A 22,162-nucleotide genomic window follows, 5' to 3' on the forward strand; every position below is an offset into this window, starting at 1 on the left:
GTGCTACTCGTGGAGAGTGATGGGTCGAGTGAGGGAGAGCCCGACTCTACCATGATGCGCCCTGACAGAGCCCCCCTGGGAGAACTCTCAGCTATTCGGGAGGAGGCGAGTTCGGGGTCTGAAGGCGAAGCTACGGGCATGAAGACCGCGCCAGAGACCACGGTCATGACCCCGGGCGAACTGGTCACCTGGGACAACAGTCGTGGGGACTTCTCGGAGGCGAGGGGCTCGTCCTGGAGGCAGAGATACCCGCTGTCCCCAACGGTGGTACAGGTGCCGCCGCGGAGGGACTCCCCCACTCCAAACCGAATTTGGGTGCTAGAGTCGAAGATGGACTCTCTGGAGCTCATCCTGCAGAAAATGAGCATGGACCTGAGTTCGCTGAAAGAGGTGCGGGAGGGGTCAAGCCAGCGGCATTCGACCCCTTCCTCCCAGGCACAGTCTCCGGAATGGAGAAGGGGAGCTCGCCCGAGAGAGGGGGACGAGGCTCCCAGGGTGGAACTAGCGTCACCGCCTGTCCCTGAGCGGAGGCAGCCGGGAGTTGTCAAAGCAGCTGAACCGCCAGTGGGGGGGCGCGGCCCGCCAGGCAGAGGACTGAGGGATTTCTCAGTCAAGTTCGATGGAGACCCGACAAAACTCTCGTTCTTCCTGACGAATGCCAAGGCGTACATGGAAGAGTGGGGGTCGCTCTTTCGCTCGGAAAAAGTGAAAATCATCACCATTGCCACCAAGCTTAACGGGAGGGCAGCAGACTGGTATGTACAGATGTGCCAGTCGGAAGCCCCTGAACTGGAGAAATTTGATGAATTCCTCTAGGCCCTACAGCACCATTTCGAAGATCCACTAGCTAAGGAGCGGGCAAAGTGTGCCTTGAAATAACTCAAACAGGGATCGAGAACCGTGGCTGACTACACGCTGGAGTTTAAAGCGTTAGCGGGGAAGGTGGAGGACTGGTCGCAGGCAACTGTAATAGAGTTGTTCAAGGATGGTTTAAACACCGAAGTGCTGCGCTGGTTGCTGGGGCGAGATGATCCTGACAGCTTGTACAGGTGGATTCAGCTCGCTGGAAAGGCTGAGCATGCCCACGAGGTGTTTGCACAGAGATGGGCGACGAAGTCGGGGTGAGATGGAAGCCCCACCCGCCCTTCGGGCTCTTTTGGAAGATCCGGACAACGTTCGTGGGAAGAGGAGAAGGAGCGCCGTTACGCGAAGGGGCAGTGCCTGCGCTGCGGCAAGGAGGGGCACCGCGCGGCGGCGTGCCCGAAGGTGAAGGGCGAGGACCGGCAGGGAAGGTCGACTGCAAAGTCCCCCTCTCTGCCAAGGAAAATGAAAGCAGCAGTGGCTGACAGCGAGCTGGAAAACATGCCATTCTATGGGGACGAGGGTGAACTGGAATTGCTGCAGCTGGCGGGAAATGCCAGCCACCTGCTCTAAAGGGCGCCACAGGGCAGGTGGTAGAGGAGGGGCGCGAGCCTGTGTCGGTGAGTGGCAACTATCGCATTCTCACTGTGAAAGTAAAGTTGGGATCCCGCTCGAAGACGATAGAAGTGTGGGCGATGATTGATTCTGGGTGCTCACAGTGCTTAATGCATCCCAACGTGGTGGCTGCCTTGGAGTTGCCCACCTTTCCGTTGCAACGACCCATAGCTTTCACCCAGTTGGACGGATCCATGGCAGGGGGCAAACCGGTCACGCATTTCACCGGTTTGGTAGCCTTGCAAATGGGTAGCCACCGGGAAGGGTTGTCATTTGTAGTAGCTCCGGTGGGGGGTCCTTTGGTGGTTTTGGGTGTCCCATGGTTGGTCCAACAAAATCCTCAGATAAATTGGGTCTATCGAACTGTAACCTTTAGGGATGGATTTTACCAAGCACCGGAGGGAAATGAAGCCCCAGAGGAGGTGGTGGGGGTAGCGGCAGCTGCGACTCCGCAGTACCCAACCCCTCCTCTTGAGGGTCTACCGGAGGAATACCAGGCATTTGCTGATATGTTTGGGGAGAAAGAAGCGGATCAACTCCCCCCCCCATCGGAAAACTGACTGTGCCATTGAGCTGGTGCCTAACACCCAATTGCCGAAGCCAAAGATTTACTCAATGACTCAGAAGGAACTAACTTTGTTAAGGGAGTTTGTGGACAAAAACTTGGCAAGAGGGTTCATTGAACCAGCTAGTTCGCCAGTGGGGGCACCGGTTCTCTTCCGCCCGAAGAAAGATGGGACATTAAGACTCTGTACCGATTTCCGTGGGCTCAATGCAGTCTCAATATCAAATAAATATCCCTTGCCTTTGATAAAAGATATGTTATCACATCTGGCTAAGGGGAAAATCTTCTCGAAACTGGATTTAAGGGAAGCCTATTACCATGTGAGGATCTGGGAGGGGGATGAATGGAAAACGACATTCAATTGCCCGTTGGGAGCTTTTCAATCTAAGGTTTTGCCGTTTGGTTTGGCTGGGGCCCCTGGGGTGTTTATGCAATTGATCAATGAAGTATTACATGAACATCTGTTTAAAGGGGTATTGGTCTACTTGGATGATGTATTGATTTATACTGAAACTCTGGAAGAACATGTACAGTTGGTTAAGCAGGTGCTTCGCAAGCTAAGGAAAGCTGAGTTGTATGCCAAACTGTCAAAATGTGCATTCCATCAAACACAAATTGATTATCTGGGGTACAGGATCTCAGATAAAGGCATAGAGATGGATCCTGCTAAAATCCAGGCCATCTTGGAATGGGAGAGACCCTGCACCCGCAGGCAACTTCAAAGTTTCCTGGGGTTCAGCAATTACTACAGGTTGTTCATAAAGGGGTTTGCAGAAATAACTTTGCCCCTGACAGATTTGCTTCGGACGAAGGGGGTGGGAGAAACCCGCCGGGTAAAAAACCCAGGCGCCCTGCTTAGATGGACTCCAGCTTGTCAGGCGGCGTTCGATAAGCTGAAGGAGTCTTTTACACAGGAACCTATTTTACAACACCCTGACCCCTCCAAGCCTTTTGTTGTTCAGGTGGATGCCTCTGATTATTCTATTGGAGCCCTGTTGTTGCAAGCAGATGGGGCGGGTTGTTTAAAGCCATGTGCCTACCTGTCCCGCAAATTCTCTGAGACAGAGAGACGTTGGCATGTGTGGGAAAAGGAGGCTTTTGCAGTCAAAGCGGCTTTGGACTCTTGGCGCCACTTGCTGGAAGGGGCTAATCATCCATTCAAGGTGTGGACTGACCATAAGAACTTGGAAGCCCTTAGTACCCCTCGCAAGCTGAGCCCTAAACAAGTTCACTGGGCTCAGTTCTTTAACCGTTTCAACTTCAAACTGAAGTTTATCCCAGGGAAAAAGTTCTTCTTAGCAGACGCACTGTCCAGGCAACCCCAGGACTCCAGCTCAGCGCCAGAGGTGGTCAGTACGCTGTGGACACAGCCACAACTGGGAATGCCGGCTGTGACCCGCAGCCAAGCCCGTGCGCAGCAGCCTGCCGGCAGTGATTCTGCTCCGCAAGGCACCTTGTCCATTTCATCTCAATTGCAACAAAAGTTTCTAAAGGAGCAAAAAACTGACACTTGGTTGCTAGCCAATAGAGACAGTGTTACTTTTGACCGGGGATTCGCTTGGAAATCCAATCGTCTCTATGTCCCTGACAGCTTGCGAAAGGAGGTTCTACTCCGTTCGCACGATGATAAGGTTGCTGGGCATTTTGGCTTTGTAAAAACTTTGCACCTGGTTCGCAGGCAGTTTTGGTGGCCTACATTGCGCAAAGATGTGAAGGATTATGTGGCGTCCTGTTCTGTTTGTGCTATGTCTAAACGTAAGGTGGGAAAGCCTCAAGGCTTGTTGCAACCAGTGGCCAGTCCCGCTTGCCCCTGGGAGGAGGTTTCCATGGATTCATAGTGGAGTTGCCTCCCAGCCAACGAAAAACTGTTATTTGGGTAGTAAAAGACTATTTCTCCAAACAAGCTCATTTTATCCCATGCGTCTCCATTCCTTCGGCAAGACAATTGGCCCGCCTATTCCTTGTACACATGTACAGGTTACACGGATGTCCCTCCCGCTTAATTTCTGACAGGGGCACACAATTCACCTCTCAATTTTGGCAGGCATTTTTAAAACTTTTGGGCACTAAACAGGCATTGTCCACGGCGTGGCATCCTGAGACTGACAGGGCCACAGAGGCGTTAAATTCAACGCTGGAACAATATTTGCGTGCTTTCGTGAATTATCAACAAGACGACTGGGTTGACCTCCTTCCCTTTGCTGAGGTTGCCTACAACAACGCCGTTCATCAAAGCACCGGTCAAACCCCTTTTCGCACTGTTCACGGCAGGGATTTTGTCCCAATCCCTGACTTGCCGCAGCCATCTATCCCGCCTGCTTCACCATCCAAATGGGCAACACAGCTGGCGGACTCTTGGCCGGTCATCCAGCAGGCACTAGTGGATGCACAGTCTGCTTACAAACAGCACGCTGATAAAAAGCGTGCCCCTCACCCTTCGTTTCAAGTGGGTGACATGGTGTACCTGTCTACCAAATTCATCAAGTCCTCTCAACCATCGGAAAAATTAGCTCCTAGATTTGTGGGTCCATTTCCTATTGTGGCACAAATTAACCCAGTGACTTTTAAACTTGATTTGCCGCATAATCTGAAACGCTTACACCCTGTCTTTCATTGCAGTTTGCTCAAACCCCTTACTCGCTCTGACCGCTGGCATGATCAACCTCTGCCGCCTCCTCCCATCATGATTGACGGGCAACAACACTTTGAAGTAAAAGAAATTCTTGACTCTCGCCGGCTTCGCAACACACTGCAGTACCTAGTTCGCTGGAAACATTTCCCCCACCCGGAATGGGTGGCCGCTCACGATGTGGCTTCCCCTATTCTTGTTCGTCAATTCCATAATGCTTACCCCTCCAAACCGGCTCCATAACTTTAATTTTTTTGGGGGGGCAGTATGTCATGTTCACCGTTTCAATGTGCTTGGTACATCGTAACGTTTCGCATGTCATTTGCCTGATACGTGTTTGATCTCGGGAGAGAGGAAGATTCCTCTTCAGGGAGTTGTTATCTGTTGGCTGCTGGGTTGGAATGTGTTTGGGTTATCTCATGTGTTCAAGGCTGCTTTCCCAGGATGTGTGGAAAACGGTTACCAGCACCTGGGAGGGGGGTGGTTGCTATGGCCGGTAGGAGGGAGGGATTACGTTTGGAGCCGAGGGTTTTTAGTTTGTATTTGGCGCGCTTTTAGTCATTCTCAGCTTTCTCTGCATCTGCCATACTTTCCCTAATAAATCAGATTTCATTTAAGTAACCTCTTGTGAGTCTGAGTGTGTGGGGTAGGCAACCATTACATGCTGTCAGTCTCCCACCTGAATGGTTGCTGCCTCAAAAATATGTAACTATCTCTACATGTTTCTTTATATTGCTAAAAGTACTTTTCACTTATCCATGCAGGATTCATGATAAAAGTTGGCAGTAAGCTATCACTATGCTCTGCAGATAATAGCCCTTAATGTGATTCAATGTATAAATCATGACCTACAACAAAAGAAACCTCCATTATTTCATTATGAGTCTTTATGCTTTTCTCAAATTTTAAAAAGCCAGGAGAATTGTTTAAAGAGGCCTGAGATTAGTTGAACTAATTCTGTTACGGTCTAGGGAAATTTGTTGTACTGCTGTCTGGGTATATCAAAGCCTCCAGAAAAAATGGTGAGCAACTGAAGAAGCAGAGAAATAAAAGTTCGGTTCCCTTGCTTGCTGTAGCACCTCCAGTTAATTAAAGCATGGCATCTCATGGCTTCTTTTCCAGATGTTGGAAAGAGCCAAATCTAAAAACTTCTGGACTGGACAGAGGAAGATGACCATCTCTAATCTGGGTAATCCCAATAGCTGTTTAGAACTCACAAAATAGACAGTAAAATATTTATATTTGAATGGGATGCATACAGCCAACATTTTTCATCAGTTTATTTATTTATTAGATTTATATCCCATCTCTACTGCATGGGCTCAAGGCAGTGTATGTAGCATTCACTCCTTCCCATTTTTCTCCACAAACAATCCTGTAAGATAAGCAGGGCTGAGAGAGAGAGAGTGGCCCAAATCACTCAGTGAGTTTAAACCCTTAAAACAAACAAACAAAAAACACACGACATTTTGTTTGTCTTTCCTGATTAGCAAAACAATGTCCTGCCAACACCCTTTCAAAGAGCTACTCTGATGTTAAATGACAGATATGTAGAGTAGAATCTTCTAATCTTCAGATATTCTGAATAGAATCCACTTGGAACATCCCAGAGTTTACCGATTCAAATCCTTTCATATCTGACACCAGAAAAATAAGCAATAGCATTTTACTTCATCACCTGGCAATTTGTTCTCAAGGTAACATGTGTCAAATCTTAGATTCTAGGACTTGGCCCTTAAGAGTCTGAGAACATCCTGTATACATAGTATGTTATCAACTGGAAGCTGAATGAAAAGTTGGTTCTGACCTTCCACATAGTAAAAGAAGGATGAATAAGCATGACAGCTTCTGTGCATCTGGATTTAAAGGCAGGAAATTCATCTTTTAAAACAAAGGATAGCCTTTAAAACCTTGTTAGGTTTTTTACACAGGGAATGACTTTCATTAACAGATTATTTTCAAGTGATCAGAATTAAATCGTTTAAGCCAACAGGTCTTAGACAGAAACATTAAAAAAGGAAAGTCTCCTTGACTCCTGATGACTTCAGGGATGCATCCCCGTAGTTTTCTTGACAACAATATCAAAGTGGTTTGTCACTGCCTTCTTTTAGAATGCTTTTTTCAACTTCTTGGTCTAGCCTATGGCCTCAGCATCCCCTGGTAATCTCCCATCCAAGTGCTAACCAGGACTGATAGTTAGATTGCTTTGAGGGCCAGACATCTGCTGAGACTTCTCTCTCCCATTTATTTATTTATTCATTCATTCATTCACATTTGTACAGCCACCCATCTCACATAGTGACTCTTTTCTTGTGCTTCTGTGTAGGAACCTTCAAACCAAACTGGACTGCCAGTGATTCAGGAATATTTCTGTAAGTAGAACCTCCTCCAAGATATTGGGCAGGCCTCAAAGAGTTTGAACCTCATAATCAACTTTTTAACATATTTCCTCCCTACCCCCTCCTTCACTATTACCACAATGCAGAAACACTGACATTACTTATCAGATGAAGCAGTAAGAAAACTTCAGATTCAGAAAACTTAAATTCACATATTTTAAACCCTGTCTAACTAGTCCAGGGAGTGGGAGGAGTGGCAGTTAAATGTAGTAATAATTCATAGTAAGAGTAGTAGGAATAGTAAAATGCATACTGTAATAAGTATGCATATCCAGTTTCCCAAACAGGTACCCTCCAGATGGATAAACTACAACTTCCCTCTTCCCCTTATCTGGATGACATCAAGTTGGGGAAATACAACCTCATTCTGATAGGCTACAGTTCTCTGCTGATGGTACATTATGTGGCAAACTGAGGTTGGCATTTACTTCATGTGTGAAACAGGTAGAAACTGAATGAAACCCAGAGACATTTCCTTCACTCTGTTCATTTTGCAGCAAATCGCATTTACTGAAAGCATCCATCTTTCTGTCATCGTGCCTTCTGGTCTCTACCTATCCACAACTAGGTCTTTCTTCTGCTGGATGACACATGGTAAACCTCAACAGGAGAAGAGATTGACCAGTGTGTGGGTTAGATCAGCCCCTTCTGGGAGCAGGGTTTCTAAGCCTTTTTTGTCCTGATGCAAGTGGTGTCAGCTTTTCCTCACTGTTTTCTACAAGGAAAACCTTCAGAGATCACCTCTATGTGAAATCTTGGCAAACACCTCTCCTACCAAGAAACACCTATTAGAAAAGGGAAAAGAGCAGTTTCACTGCTCCACACTCCTCCCCATCCTCTCCAGTGCACTCGACCTATTTAAAGGTAGTTTTAAGTTGTCAAGGATACAAGCTCAGCTCATTGGAGGTTCATCCATTGTTTTTATTGCAAAGCCTAATTCATGTTGAGAGCACTGTAAATCCTTTGAGCAGTTCAGCTCTTCTGACAGCTCTTGTGCAAATCCTCGCCAACACCTGAGATGCTCAGAAAAGCTGCCTGCCTACCAGTGCCTGTGGAAACAGCAGCTACAACACAAACTGCTCTTCTGCCCCGAGCCCCTTGGCTTCACAATTCTACCTACATAGATAATTTGGTCTGCCCGTTTTCAAATGGAGAATCCACAGTCATGGTCAGTCCCATAAGCCACAACGGTTAAACATCTCAGAGGGTCTGTGAATGTTAATAAGCAATCTGAAATGAAGGGTTTATTCAAGATCAGGGATTAAAAATGAAAAATGTGGCAGTCTCCCATTTAATTAAATCTAGTTTTCTACTCAGAGATGATGGATAGCGCCTAGACAAGTTCCCTCGAGGAACGATTGATGAGAATCTTGAAAGTGACAGCAATGTTAAAGCTAACAGAAGTTGTCAGTATGAGGAAAGGAAAATAGGAGGTAACACCAGCCCCAAACATTTTGCTGCATGAAACAAAACATACCAAACCAAGAATAATGTATACAAAATCAGCCAAAAGATTGGAAATGTGAGGTTAAAAACCGCCGGTTACAAAAAATGAAAGGAGCTTTCTTGGTAAAAGCACAGATTCCTTCCCTTTAAAAGAATGGAAAGCATGTCTACTACTGTAAAAAGTAAAGTCTGCTTCCAGTCAAGCACCAGTCATGGTGGATACACAGATACATCCTTGCAGTTTTCTTGGCAATGGAAAATCAGGAATTGCCATGGCCTTCTTTGGGGATGTTTTTCCCCATCTAGCCTGCAGCCCTGAGGTTTCTGGTGGTCCCCCATCCAAGGACTAATCAACCCAACCCTGCTTATCTTCAAAGCCCAGACAAGGGCCGACAGGGGCTGCTACCTGCAGAGGCTACATTTATTGGGAAATAAGAAAAAAAAGTATCAGTAATATAATGCCCTTAAAATACCAAAAAAAAACTTTTAAAAGAGTAAAAACAATACAAAACAACATTTGAAAGAGGAAAGTAAAGAGAAGTAATAAGTAAGTGGGGGGGGAAAGGAACAAAGAAAGAAATAAGGAAAGGAAAGGAAAGGAAAGGAAAGGAAAGGAAAGGAAAGGAAAGGAAAGGAAAGGAAAGGACAAAGTTATAAAGAAGCAGCTTCCGGTCTTCTTAACAGCATGTTTCCCTCTTAATCCTCACTCTAGCAATTCTATTGTCTTGTCTTATGTCTCTGTTCAATGCTTCCAGAGCTAAGATGAGTAACAGTGGTGACAAGGGGCATCCCTGCCTCGTTCCTTTCTGAATTTCACAGGGCTTGGTCAGTTCCCCATTCACAATAATTTGTGCCATTTGTGAAGTATATATCGATTTCATCCATGTAATAAAATTCTCTCCAAAGTTCATAACTTCCAAAATTTTAAACAAGAAAGTCCAGTTCAAATGGTCAAAGGCCTTTTCTGCATCTAGAAAGATCAATGCAGCTTATTTTTCATTATGTTGTTCCAAGTATTCTAAAATATCCAATATGTTTCTAATATTATCTCTCAACTGTCATTTGGGTAAAAATCCACATTGATCTTCATGAATAAAGTTCATGTTCATCCTCTCAGCTAAAATCTTCATAAATAACTTATAGTCATCATTCAAAAATGATACTGGGCGGTAATTTTTTGGCGAAGTCAAATCTTGACCTTCTTTAGATATTAATGCTTTATTAGCCTCTATCCAAACTATCTGGTATGTTTCCAGTCTGTAAAATAGGGAAAGTGCCTGGACCAGGTGGTTTATCAGCCTCTTGTTATGAACATTTTGAAGATGAACTGTTACAGACATTGCCTTTTTTATGGCTTCACAAACTTCCCTTATTGTTATAGGTCCATTCATTAATCATTTCTGTTTCTCTGTGATCTTTGGCAAGTTTTGTTTCTTTAAATATTCATCGACCTTTGCCAGGGAAACTTCCTCGCCTTTATATAATTTAGAGTAAAATTGATGATTTTTTTTGCATCTTTGTATTATCTGTTATTATGGTGTTTCCATCTGGTAATTTTAATATCATTTTTTCTCTTTTTCTTTCCTTGATTTATATGCCAACCATTTCCCTGGCTTATTTGCAAATTCAAAATTCTTTTGTTTTGCATGGTTCATTTTTACTTCTAAAATATCAGTTATTTCTATCTGAACTTACAGTGCTTGTTGATCTTTCAGTCTGATGTTACAAAACTGGAGGCAAAAGGCACCCCACTTTTTAAAATTAAATGCTGTGCAGGAGGAGAGAAAACACTGAAGTTTGTGTGATAGTTAAAAAGATCATAATTTCAGAGAGAATTTCCTTTCCTTTCAGCACATATACAAAGAGGAAGAGGAAGAGGAAGAGGAAGAAGAGGAAGAGGAAGAGGAAGAGGAAGAAGAAGAAGAAGAAGAAGGAAGGAAGGAAGGAAGGAAGGAAGGAAGGAAGGAAGGAAGGAATGTCCCCCCCAATGACAGCATTTCCTTCTGTCAGCTACCAATTTCTAATTTTCTTCTAGGAGATTAAATAATCTGTAAGTGTTCCTCTGAGACTTTTAAATATAAACACAAATCCATTTAAACTCACTAGTCCAGCTCCTATTTATACAGGAATCCTAACTGCTCAAATTAAAGGATGAAATGAATATTTGGCCTTCTTTTATTCTTTTACTGAAACATCAGCAGTGTAATTGCTGATTCAGCAAATGCAACTTGCACATTTACTAGGAAATTATGTCCTATTGATTTCAACATCTGTTGCTTCCAGGGTCTCACATAGTATATCTTTCATTACTGTGGTTTAAATATAAATCACCTATGTAAGGGAGGAAATGGAACATACATATCATACCAGCAATAAGATAAATCAGCAACAAAGCAATAAAATAAAAGTACACCAGCAGACAAAACAATCCAGCTACATTTCTAAAAGCAAATAAAAATATATGTTACTTAATTATGAGAGTAGATAAGAGCTATGGTTGTTTCTTAAGTTTAAAATTGTAGAGCTCTAGCTGAAGGGAACCAAGGAAAGGTATTCTAGAGAAAGGGAGTCTCTTTAATTATTGGGTTCTTCAGTCCCCAGAAGAACACAATCTCTACCCTTCTCCACCAGAGCTGCTCCAAAATGTATTTCTGAATTATAATTTTTAGTGTGCCAGAAGTAGCTAATTGTTTAATGTAGGGTGACGAAACATCTTAAAATATACTTTGGTTAATTTTGTTTTAATTAAAATGAAATTAAGTTACATTTAATTGTGATGGCCCCTCCTACAATCTATACAGCAGCCCCTAACATAATACTTGAAGGCCAAGGGCATTCCTTACTCCAAAAACACTATAGACCCATGATATAATTTGTCTTAATAAATGGAGGAACTTAAAATTGTTTTGCCTTATTTTACTTCAGTGTTCAGCTCAGGATTGCAGAACATCAGGCCTGTGTGGATCAATCTCAACCCCATCTTTTCAGTGCAATGGGTAGCAGCTGTGAATTCAAGACTGCTTTGTCTATTGCAGCATGGATTTCTTCCCCCTATCTTTCAAACTTTTGTTTTTCTCCAGACACCTTTCTGAGGATAGATTCTATTTAATTTCCTGCTTATTCCTGGCATCTTTTTCCCTACAGTTTAGCTAAAAAAAAGTTTCCCATGGTGGCTTATTCTCAGGCTTGTAATCTAAAAGGAATGAGACAAGATAAAGATGATAGGAAGGGAGGAAGAAAACTGTTTATTTTACTAAAACACAGACTTGATGAATTATGCTTCTGAAAGTTTCGGGGTCAAAGTTCTTGTTTAGAAACTGTTGTAGCTAACAAGGTTGGTATAACTGGCTGTAAGGACACATACTTCTTCTCCAAGTATAGAACTCAATGTGATTGCACCCAATCCTTCTCAACCACAATTATATACAATCTCTTGATTTAGATGTTGTGTAAGGTAATGTAATGTTACCTGCTACTATAGGTTTGCCTCTCCAAAATACATAAAATGGGATTTATTGATAATAAAAAGAAGAGATCTGCTCTAACTAGAATAGCGAAGTGTCTGGACAGTTCACCAAACCATTTTTTCTTTTGAAAACAATTGGAAAATAATGTGCAGCTGATGCAACTTCCTTTATTGTCTTCCTTGAGAGCTGGAAGGATTTGTTTTAGATCTGGCTGACTACATGCTGAATGAAGTGGATGAGTGCAAAAACCAATAGCTATAACAACATCAGAAGAACCCTGTTTGATCAGATTAAGGGCTTATCTAGCTTACCATTCTTTTCTTATATTAGCCAATCACTGCCAATGGGAATCTTACGAACAGGACACAATAATTTTAAACATGCCTGGCTATATTGTTTATCCATTTTGAGCCTAAACAGCGTCATGCAAAAACATATCAAAAACGTGAATTGATACTGTGTCCTAGTAAATGTGAAGGAAGCTGTATTTGTTTCACTTACTGCAATTCAAAAACTTTTTTACAAATCCCAGATTCCTGATATGACTAGAACAACTTCCATATCAAGATATTTCTCAGCAGGATTCCAAACCACCACCACTGTCGCTGCAACCCCTGTAGGCAGTTTGCACAGGTATGGAAGGTAGGAAAGATACTGTAATATCATTGTTTTGAATATTTCATGGATTCACATTGTTTTATTGTATTCACTTATCAGAAACAGCGATATCTAAGGCTAAGTATCCCAATCTGGTGTCCTCCAAGCATGCTGGAGATTACAACTTCACCAGTTCCAGGTCTATGTGGATAACACCAACTGGAAATTCCAGGATCAGTAGTCCCAGTACACCCAGAGAAAACCAAGTTAGGGAACACAGTCGTTTGTTTTATAAAGCAGAATTTTGCAGAGCAAATATTTCTTGCAAAATAATCAAAAGCTCTGTCATGTGAACTCCTTTGGTTTGGGGCTTTCAGATCCAAATAAAGCCCCTTATGGCTTGGGACCTCATTACCTCTGGGGCCATCTCTTAAGGCAGAATCTAACCACCCCACATGATCTAGTAGGGTGAGGATCTTCCAGGTACCTACTTTGAAAGACACTGGGGCATTGGGACCCAGAGAATGACATTCTTAGTAGTAGTAGTCCCCTCTCTTTGGAACAGCTCCAAGGTCAGATGTGCCCCTTTCCTAATGGCATTTTGTAAAATAGTAAAAACAGTCCACTTCAGAGGAGCCTTGGGATCTGACTGGCAGTAGCAGCATTAATTTTATTAATAGTATTACTTGGTTGTAATAGTTTGGTTTTATGAATATAGTTGTTTTATTATTCTTGGAAACTCCAAATAAATGACAAGATATATAAATTGGGGTTCTCCAGTGGGATGCTGATGTACCTCGGACAAGATCAAGCAATGGTAACTCTTAAACAAAGAATTCTTGACATGGCTTTACCAGTAGAATATAGCAAATGTCACTTAGAGCTCAACTGGGGCAGAGCAGATTCCCTTACACCCCCATAATATCTAGCCCAACTTAAAAATAGCGAACTTTGAAGAGCCATTACACTACTGCAATTTAACAACTTACCATCAACAGTATTGGAGGGCAAAAACCACAAAATCCCCTACGCTGAAATGCTTTATCCCTGAAAGAATGGGAGCACTTAATCACAGAATCATGTCCTGCTGTACTGCCATTTTTACCGAGACATCTGCAATGAGTTCCTAACACCTTTTAGCCCATTGACAGAAGAATTCTACATGCAGCTTCTTTCGGCAGATAAAGATCCCAAGATAACTCTTGTAGTTGCAAAGTCTGTATTTGTAGCTTGTACAATTTGCACTGTTGACAGCAAAGTAGGCTATGCACAACTACAGGCCTTTTTATTATGCATGTTACATTGTAATTTGTACTATATACTCTTTCTTTCTTTCTTTCTTTCGAAGTCTGGGTCAGTGATCTGCAATTAAGTTTGATGGACTGACAGTATTTGAAGCAGAAGAAAGGCTACTGCTTGATGAGATACCTGCTTTACAAGACAATAGCTGGCACTGGCAGCCTGGAGACATTGCGGGGAGGGGAAATGACTCAGGTTCATTAACTACCACCTTGGGGAAACTGAAACTACCTTGAAATTATTGTGAAGAATTAATCCAGAATTTCTCGCAGCTAGATAATAATCAACTCAAAGCCCACTGAGAACACTGTCTTGCACATGAATAAAATCATGCAGGAACATGCTTATTTTTAGCCTTGTAAATGATAGCCTAGTGCTGTCAATAAGCAAAAGGAAGGTCTCATGGGGGTGTTTTTAAATCTGTCAACAGAAAGCCATATAGCGTAACTGTATTAACTATCTTTGCAGCTCTTTAAAGGGTGCATGTCAAATCAATGGTTAGAATCTGTTCTAGTGTAGGAACAGATTCTTTTGCTCCTTAACTCCCCCCCATGAAAAATGCCCCATTCTGGGGAGCCGCAGCGATATCATGGCCCCCACTTCAGCATGCAGAATAAAATTAACATTGTTAGCTCCATTTTCTCCAGCCTGCTCTGGAAGCTGCCAAATAGGTGCTGGAAGCTGCATTTGGATCATGGGATGGGGGATGGATGCCTGACACCCTGTCCTTCCAACTCCATCCAATGTGGACAGACTGCTGAATTCTGATCATTCTTTTATAACACAATAAGATTAAACCAGTTTATTACTGTGGGACAGATCCCAGCTTTCCAACTGGAAGCAACATTTCTATAAACAGTCGCAAATCAGCCTTTATTATAGCTAAGAGATCAGCAACATTTTTGTATGTACTGTATGCAATCAGCTTTTTGTTAGAATCTGTCTGGTTATGATGAATAATTCAAAGTTCATTATCAGATATGACCTTTTATTTTCTCAAAGAAAAACTCTGCTATGGGTATGTGCTAAGTATAAAATAAATGAAGTCAATGACTGTGTGAATGTTTAGAATTTTTTCTTTAAGAAACAAAGAAAACAAATAGGCCTTAGTTTAGTAGATACATTATCTCGGCAAGCCTTCCTTGTCATAAACAACATGGATAATCAACATCAAGTTTGTAAATCCAGGGGAATATTCTGCTAAACTATACTTACTGCTTACAATAAAACTATCTATCACACACAGTGATAGTAACTGATTTGCTCATTCTTATATTAAGGGGTTGAAATCCAAAGTACATTTTCTTTCTATGACCAGCAGAAGTTATTCCATGAATTACTGTGATCCACTAAAGGCCCCTGTTAATAGACTATTGAGGGTCCCCTTCCTGTTCCACTTCAAAGGGTTCCTCATTAATATGCACTGGATTTTTGCAAGGGGAAGAGAAGGCAAAGGGGAACTGCAAACGCTGGCTCCTCTCCTCATCTTCTTTTTTCGTTAACATCAAGGCACAATAAGCCCTTTCCTTGAAAATAGAGCATTGGGTACCAGTTTGCTTCCGGGTCCAATTCAAGGTGTTGGTTATCACCTTTAAAGCCCTACATGGCATGGGACCAGGGTACCCGAGGGACCGTCTCGTCCCCATAACATTGACCCATCCCACCCGGTCAGGCAGGGAGGGCATGCTATGGACCCCATCAGCAAAGGAATTTCATCTAGCGGGGTCCAGGAGGCGAGCCTTCTCTGCAGTGGCGCCCACCCTTTGGAACATCTTGCCCCCGGAGTTGAGACAGATTTCCTCACTCTCGAACTTCCGGAAGAAACTTAAGACCTGGTTCTGCTGCCTTGCTTGGGACGGGGAGAGTGATCGCTCCACCTGGGGATGGCTGGCACCATAGCACCGCTTAGTGATCCATCTCCACTTGGATTTTACGTTTGTTTTTATGTATATTTTAATGTAATTTTTATCTGGCTATGTTTTAATGCTATTTATTGTAAACTGCCCAGAGTCCCCCATTGGGGGAGATGGGCAGTGATATAAATTTAATAAATAATAATAATAATAATCATCATCATCATCATCATCATCATCAGATCCAGAAAATCTATCTGAACAGATATCTGAAGATGGATCTCCTCCTCCTTTTTCCTAAATGGAAGTGATGAGGGGAAAAATGATCATTCCTCTCTTACATTTGAGGTCTCTGAGATGGGGGGAGGGGGGCTTTCTATCTCTCCCTCCTTAATTTAAAAGTCAAGTTATACATTTATTGGCCTAGTTTATAGAATGGGAGGGAGGGACATGTTCCACTTTTTTTATTTATAAACAGCTTGGACCCTGTTTTCTCTTGAAGGTAACATTCTGTCCAGGATAATCTATAGGAGCTGAAGCCAACCGTTAGCAAAAACCTGCCTTGTCTCACCTCCTACTCCTTTCTCCCTTCTCTCTTTTTCTCACTCCTTCTCTCCATTCTCATTGGGTCACCAGGGGAAAGATTACTCTTAGCTAATGTCTGCTCTTGAATATTTGCAGAAGAGATTTGAACTTAGCCTCAGGACCACACAAAACAATCCTCAGGCACAGTTCTTTTTCCCTCCATGTTCTTTGCTTTACAATTCCAAAACTAACTTCCCATCTTGGAAACCACAAGTGTCAAAGGGACACTAATAGATAACCAAGACTGTGTAGATGTGGCTTGAAGCAGACCTTCATCATTTTTCAAGAAAAGATGCCTATTGCAGTGAGTAAACAGTTTGTTATTTGCTGAGTCAATGATTCCTGATGCTCAGTGGAAATCACCCAGCTGACATCCCCTATATCCTGGAAGTAGCCAGACTGATTAATGATGTACTAAACTGGATTTAAGTCTGAATGAGGAGATATTGTCACCAAATGCAAGTTGTCACAGCTGCCACGTTAGGACTACTTCATTAGCTTCAGGGCTGCAATACTGAAGTCTTTCCTTACACTGATTCAAAAATCTCTTGTAAATTGAAAATAAATAATGTGGTAGGCCATGGAGTATAAAGGCACTGAATATAACAGAGCTACTTGCAAAACAGAGCTGTGAAAGACAGTCACTTCACTTTGATGACTTAGCTGGGAGCATTTTTCATTAACCAGAGCATCAATCTTTCGTTTTATTACTGAGCTGATATGTAATATTTTTTCAAGATCATATCTAAGAGGATATAATCTAGGAATTTCAACCTATTGAGAGCTGTCAAAATCCTGCTTTTCTATTTCTTCTCTTTGCTGAGTAGAGAGATCTTTCTTTCCCTCTACCTTGTTTGCTTTCCTCTTTCTGCCTGGCCCAGTATTTTTTGCCTTCACTTAGAAGAGCTCCATCTTGCTCACTTGCTGTCTTTCTCATGGAGAGACCCTTGTGCAGAGTGGCCACATGCAGCCCTCCTGCTAGGCCACCCCCTCCTTCTCTCCCTTAGGCTGTCCAACCTCCTCGCCTGCCTTTCCTAGCAAGCTTCACCTCGTGTCCAGAAAACTGTGGAATACGGGTGGCCCTGTTCTGTCCTCTTACTGGGAGAGGCACAGGTTGAGCTGATGTGAGCTTTTGTGCTGCTTCCACCACGCTGCTCTCTTCCCAGAACACTTTCCATGGCCTAAATTGTTTGCCTATGTGGGGTTTAGCGCCCTGGCCTTGCTGCTCAGGGTCCTCAGTGCCTACAAACTATTCTGGAAGGCCACATTCAGCTCTCCTCACTCTGTTCTCTTCATTGTGACACCTGAATCCCTTTTGCTGGCATTTTTGCAAGGCAACCTGGATGCTTCTGGTTCTTGGACCCCTGTAAGCCTATCACAGTGTTTGCACATTTCTGGAAATAAAATGCTACTTTGTCATTGCTGCTGTTGTTTTTCAAAAAGAAACTTTTTGAAGTCTTAACCCAATTGTTTTAATATGCTACAAAACTATTCCACTAAACATGACATCCTGCCTTAGAGTGAGTAAGTTCACTGGAGCACCTCTAAATGTTTACTCTGGTAATGGGGAATCTCTGGCCCACAATGTTGTGCAGTTCACACTGCACCCTCCCATCCACCAGCCCTGCATCTTCATCTCCTAAAAACCTATCTCATTGCTTTCTTTTTCATATTTGGGATCTTTCTCTAAGAAATCAGGTTTGTCTTTCTTTTCAGGGATGAGATATGGAGGCAGTGTGGATGTGGAAAGGTATCTATGAACAGGGAAAAGTAGGGAGACTGATATATACAATGGTGAAAGTGTGCCTATGACAATGGTGGATGAGTGCATAGACAGATGTGTTTGCAGAAATAATGAGGGAAAATGTTGTATGATGTTAAGAGATAAATGTATGCATGTCTCCCCCCTCCCCCAATATAGGGCTCCCCAGAAGCTGTCAGGATGAGCAAGTGGCCCATACACTGAAAGCAGTTCCCCATCCCGAATTATTCAAACTGCCTTCCCAAGAAGAGTTATTTCCTAATCTTTCCCCCGCAGAATCTTTGTAGCTAGGAAATTCCAGAAATTGAATATGATTTGAATCCAGAAGAAAGATGAATGGGGAAAACAACAACTAATTACAGTGCAATCTTATGCATGCTTACTCTGAAACAAGTCCCATTAATTTCAGTAGGACTTACTCCCAGCTAAATAGACGTAAAAAGCATCCAATCAGATTTTTTTCTTCTTCTTAGAAAGCATATTCTCCCATTGAGCTACCCCGGGTATTTAAGGGAGAAGGTCTGTGTACAAATATGAGCAAAAACAAAAACGTGTTTTCCTTATAAAATCTGACTCTCACTTGGATATAAAGAAAACATATAGCCATCGGGGCTCCATTTTCTCTAATGAATGCTTGACAGAGCACACAAATCCTCTACAACAGCACATTTTTTTTCAATTCTAACAGAGTAAAAACCACAAAACTGGTTACATTTTAACGGCTTGGTACTTTGACCTGTAATGAGTTACAGACTTGGGCAATAATAACCCACAATCCAAACATGTAATTTTGTCCATATTCAGCAAAGTAATTAATCTAAGTAAGAACCAAATTGAAACAGTGGGCTGTACATTTCTGTATTATCTGAAAGCGCACCTTTGTTTGACAAAAGTTTTTTTGGGGGGGGGAGTACAAAAGTTCAGAAACATGCCCCCAGTGATAGGAATGTATTCCTTTTTCTATGGATAGTGGACTGATGCAGAATGCAATTGCCTTGGCAATAAAGTTTATTTCTTTTCTTCTCACACGAATTTAAATCTGGTGAGTCTATCTGTATTCAGCGCTGTGATAATACCGGTACATCTGAAGGGCTCTATGGCTTGAAATCATATTCTTGCTTTGATTCCAGATTGCTTGGCACAACAAATGGAAGAATCTAGCCAAAATAAATGGCTTCACAGAGGTGGGCTCTCCATTATTTTTTGAGAGCAAAAATATAGCAGGTTATGACATACAACTTCTATGTACTTCATTTTAATAGCTTTGATCAAGCTTTCTTTTCTGGAAAGAACCCTAAAGAACAAAGCTCATTCAGAAGTGCCAGACAGGAGATAGAAAGCCTGACTGTTCTCGTGAAGAAGAAAAGCATGAGAGAAACACTCTAAATAGCACTTTCCTCAAAGAAGCTGGTTTCTAGCCATTGCAAAGCAGCCAATGTTTTTGTCTGCTTGCTTAAGCCATGGCTGGATTGCTGGTGGTGGCATGAAAGCACTGTGGGTGTCTTTAGCAACGAAGAAGACATTTTCCTAGGTGTGGTAGACCTCAGAGAGAGAGTCCCTAACGTAATTTTGTTGCACAGAAAACAGAAGCCTACTCCTTGGTATCCACTGAAGCAAAACAACTGATTCAACCACTCCAATAATTTTTTATTTGACTACGAATTGCTTTAGTACCTTAACACAATAAAAAGGCTGCTCTTCATTATGCTTGTTACCTGTAAGCATATTCTTGTTATTCTCCCAATATTCTTTATTTGCTTGTTGAAAAAAAAGTACTGTTACCAATATCTTACATAGTCAAAACAGACTCTTTAGAGAAGGAAAAGTGTTAAGCTTTACATTTACCTTCAGCACAGTGATATTCCATGCAAAACTCTCAATTGCTTTGCTGAGTTTTCTTCCTTTCAAGCCTTCCTTTGTTCCCAAGTTATGAAGTTCTTCATGGAGCTCCATCCCTAACAAAATAGGTGGCACAATAAATTCAGGCAGTTATTGAAGGAAAATAAATTTTAAAAAGATTTAACTATTCACTATGAAGTTTTACAGACAAGGTATGTATATCATGGATAAGCCATCTGGTAGGGACCCATGTGCCTTCAGACATCACCCTTGGTGACTAGCAGCTTCCCTATTCTGTATGAGTTTTAAAAGCATGTTTTAATAAAGCAATAATTAATACAAAACCAGCATGTCCCAAAATACCAGCACTAGCATCATATATTTGCAGTAATACCACTAGGTCCCACAAACTTCCTTGTGGAATGTAAGCAAGCAATCTACAAGGGTTGAATGAAAGGGATTGGCTCCACCTGCATAACTTTTGTTTAAATGGGGATACTTTAATAAGTGAAACAAGAAAATAATCCTTGGAATGAGCTTTCTTGTTGCCAGTATTTACTTCTCCACATAATCACCACCATTCTCTACACGCTTCTGCCAACAATGGACAATCTTCTTAAAACCGTAACAAAATAACTTCCTTCAACCTAATTGTTCTCTTCATTTGAGTCAGACAGATGCCCACAAAGGTATTCCTTCAATTTTGGGGAAAGGTGGAAGTTGCATGGCGCCAAATCTGAACTGTTTGGTGGGTGGGATAACATGGTGAGATCCACTTTGCAACTGAAATTGCCTTTTGGGTGGTTTATTGTGAGGCCTAGCACTGTCATGTTCAAACAGAATTTCCTTCTTGTGCTTTCAAAATTGAGTTCTCTTCAATCATATCAAAGTTTTGTGTGTTGCAGTGTAGCACTGAGTTGATAAGTGGTGCCAGGTTCCAGAAAATCCATGTGAATTATACCATCTGAATCCCAAAAAGACTATAACCATGAATTTTCCTGCCAAAGCCTGGGTTTTGATCCCCCCACCCCCATTCCCAGGTAAAGCTTTGTGATTTTATTCCATGGACTGAAGCTTCATTTCTGGATCATAACAATGAACCTGTGTTTTGTGGCTGTCACAATACTGTGAAGCAATTCCTTCATTATCACAGCATGACAATAATTGCTAGCCAATTTCAACTTTTGAAGCTTTCATCTCTCCTGTCAGCATGTGAGGAACCCATCTTGTACAAACCTTTTGATATTGAAGCACATCAATTTTGTGACCCATACTTTTCTGTGAAATGTCAAGCTGGATAGCAATTTCCCTTTGAGTGATATGTTGAATGTCCTTAATCAAACTTCATTGTATGAAATTCATTGGTTGCTATCACAGGTTGTCTCCTTTATTCTTAATCACACAAAGCAGCTCTTCTTGGTTCACGATCTTTACATTTTTTTGGCCCAGTGATGCACAGTACAGTCAATGCAGTCATCACCATAAACAACCTGCATTGAGTGGCAAATTTCAATTGGAGGAACTTTTTCAGCAGTCAGAAATTCAATCATGGAGCATTGCTTAAAGAGTACTCACTGAAGGTCCATTTCATGAACCATAGTAACTCCTTTTTTCACAGCAATTTCCCACCAACTGAAGTAAAGAAGCAGATGCTAAAGAACATGTCAGAGTTTTTAGCATGTCACTACAACCAAGTGTTCCCAGCATAAAGCATTTGAAGTATTCCTTTTCATTCAACCTTCATAGTTTGCTTTCTGTTAATGGATATTCTGTGACTGATCATGCCCACTATGTCAATGATTTACTAAACAAATAAATCTCCCATGGTAGTCATTTTGTGAGTGTGCCCATAACCTTTTAAAATTCCAAATGTGCTTTTGGTCAAAAAGACTGTCTACTCCTGAACACAGAAACCTGTATTCAGTTTTTTAAAGGAAAATTATTTTAGGATTGCAGCAATTCTGTTTTGTTGGATAAAAAAAGTAGTCTCCTTTGAGACAAATTCAACTCTTAATGCCTTCATGCATGTGTCCATGTAATTTTCCTGGCGATTGTACAGAAATAATTCCTTCACTTTGTTTGACTTTCCCAATTAGCCTACGTTTCTTGGTGGTTGCCTATCCAAGTACTAACCAGACAGCCCTGCTTAGCTTCTAACCAGGCAAGGATGGCCAAATGCTCCCTCTTTCTGTGACATATTACTGCAGTCTGGACAGCCTGGAAAAGACATAATATTGTGCATTTT

At 42.1% G+C, this 22,162-nt stretch overlaps 1 protein-coding gene across 1 annotated transcript in view; it reads right to left on the reverse strand.

Moving 5' to 3' along the window:
* PLCL1 (phospholipase C like 1 (inactive)) overlaps nucleotides 1-22,162 on the reverse strand; it is a 221,377-nt gene that overhangs the window by 8,386 nt on the left and 190,829 nt on the right. Inside the window, exon 5 of the mRNA XM_063318031.1 lies at nucleotides 19,924-20,033. Within this exon, the coding sequence (XP_063174101.1) occupies nucleotides 19,924-20,033 (110 nt within the window). The remainder of the gene's footprint in view (nucleotides 1-19,923; nucleotides 20,034-22,162) is intronic.

This window comes from Candoia aspera, chromosome 1, assembly GCF_035149785.1.
Source record: "Candoia aspera isolate rCanAsp1 chromosome 1, rCanAsp1.hap2, whole genome shotgun sequence".
Lineage (NCBI taxonomy): Eukaryota > Metazoa > Chordata > Lepidosauria > Squamata > Boidae > Candoia > Candoia aspera.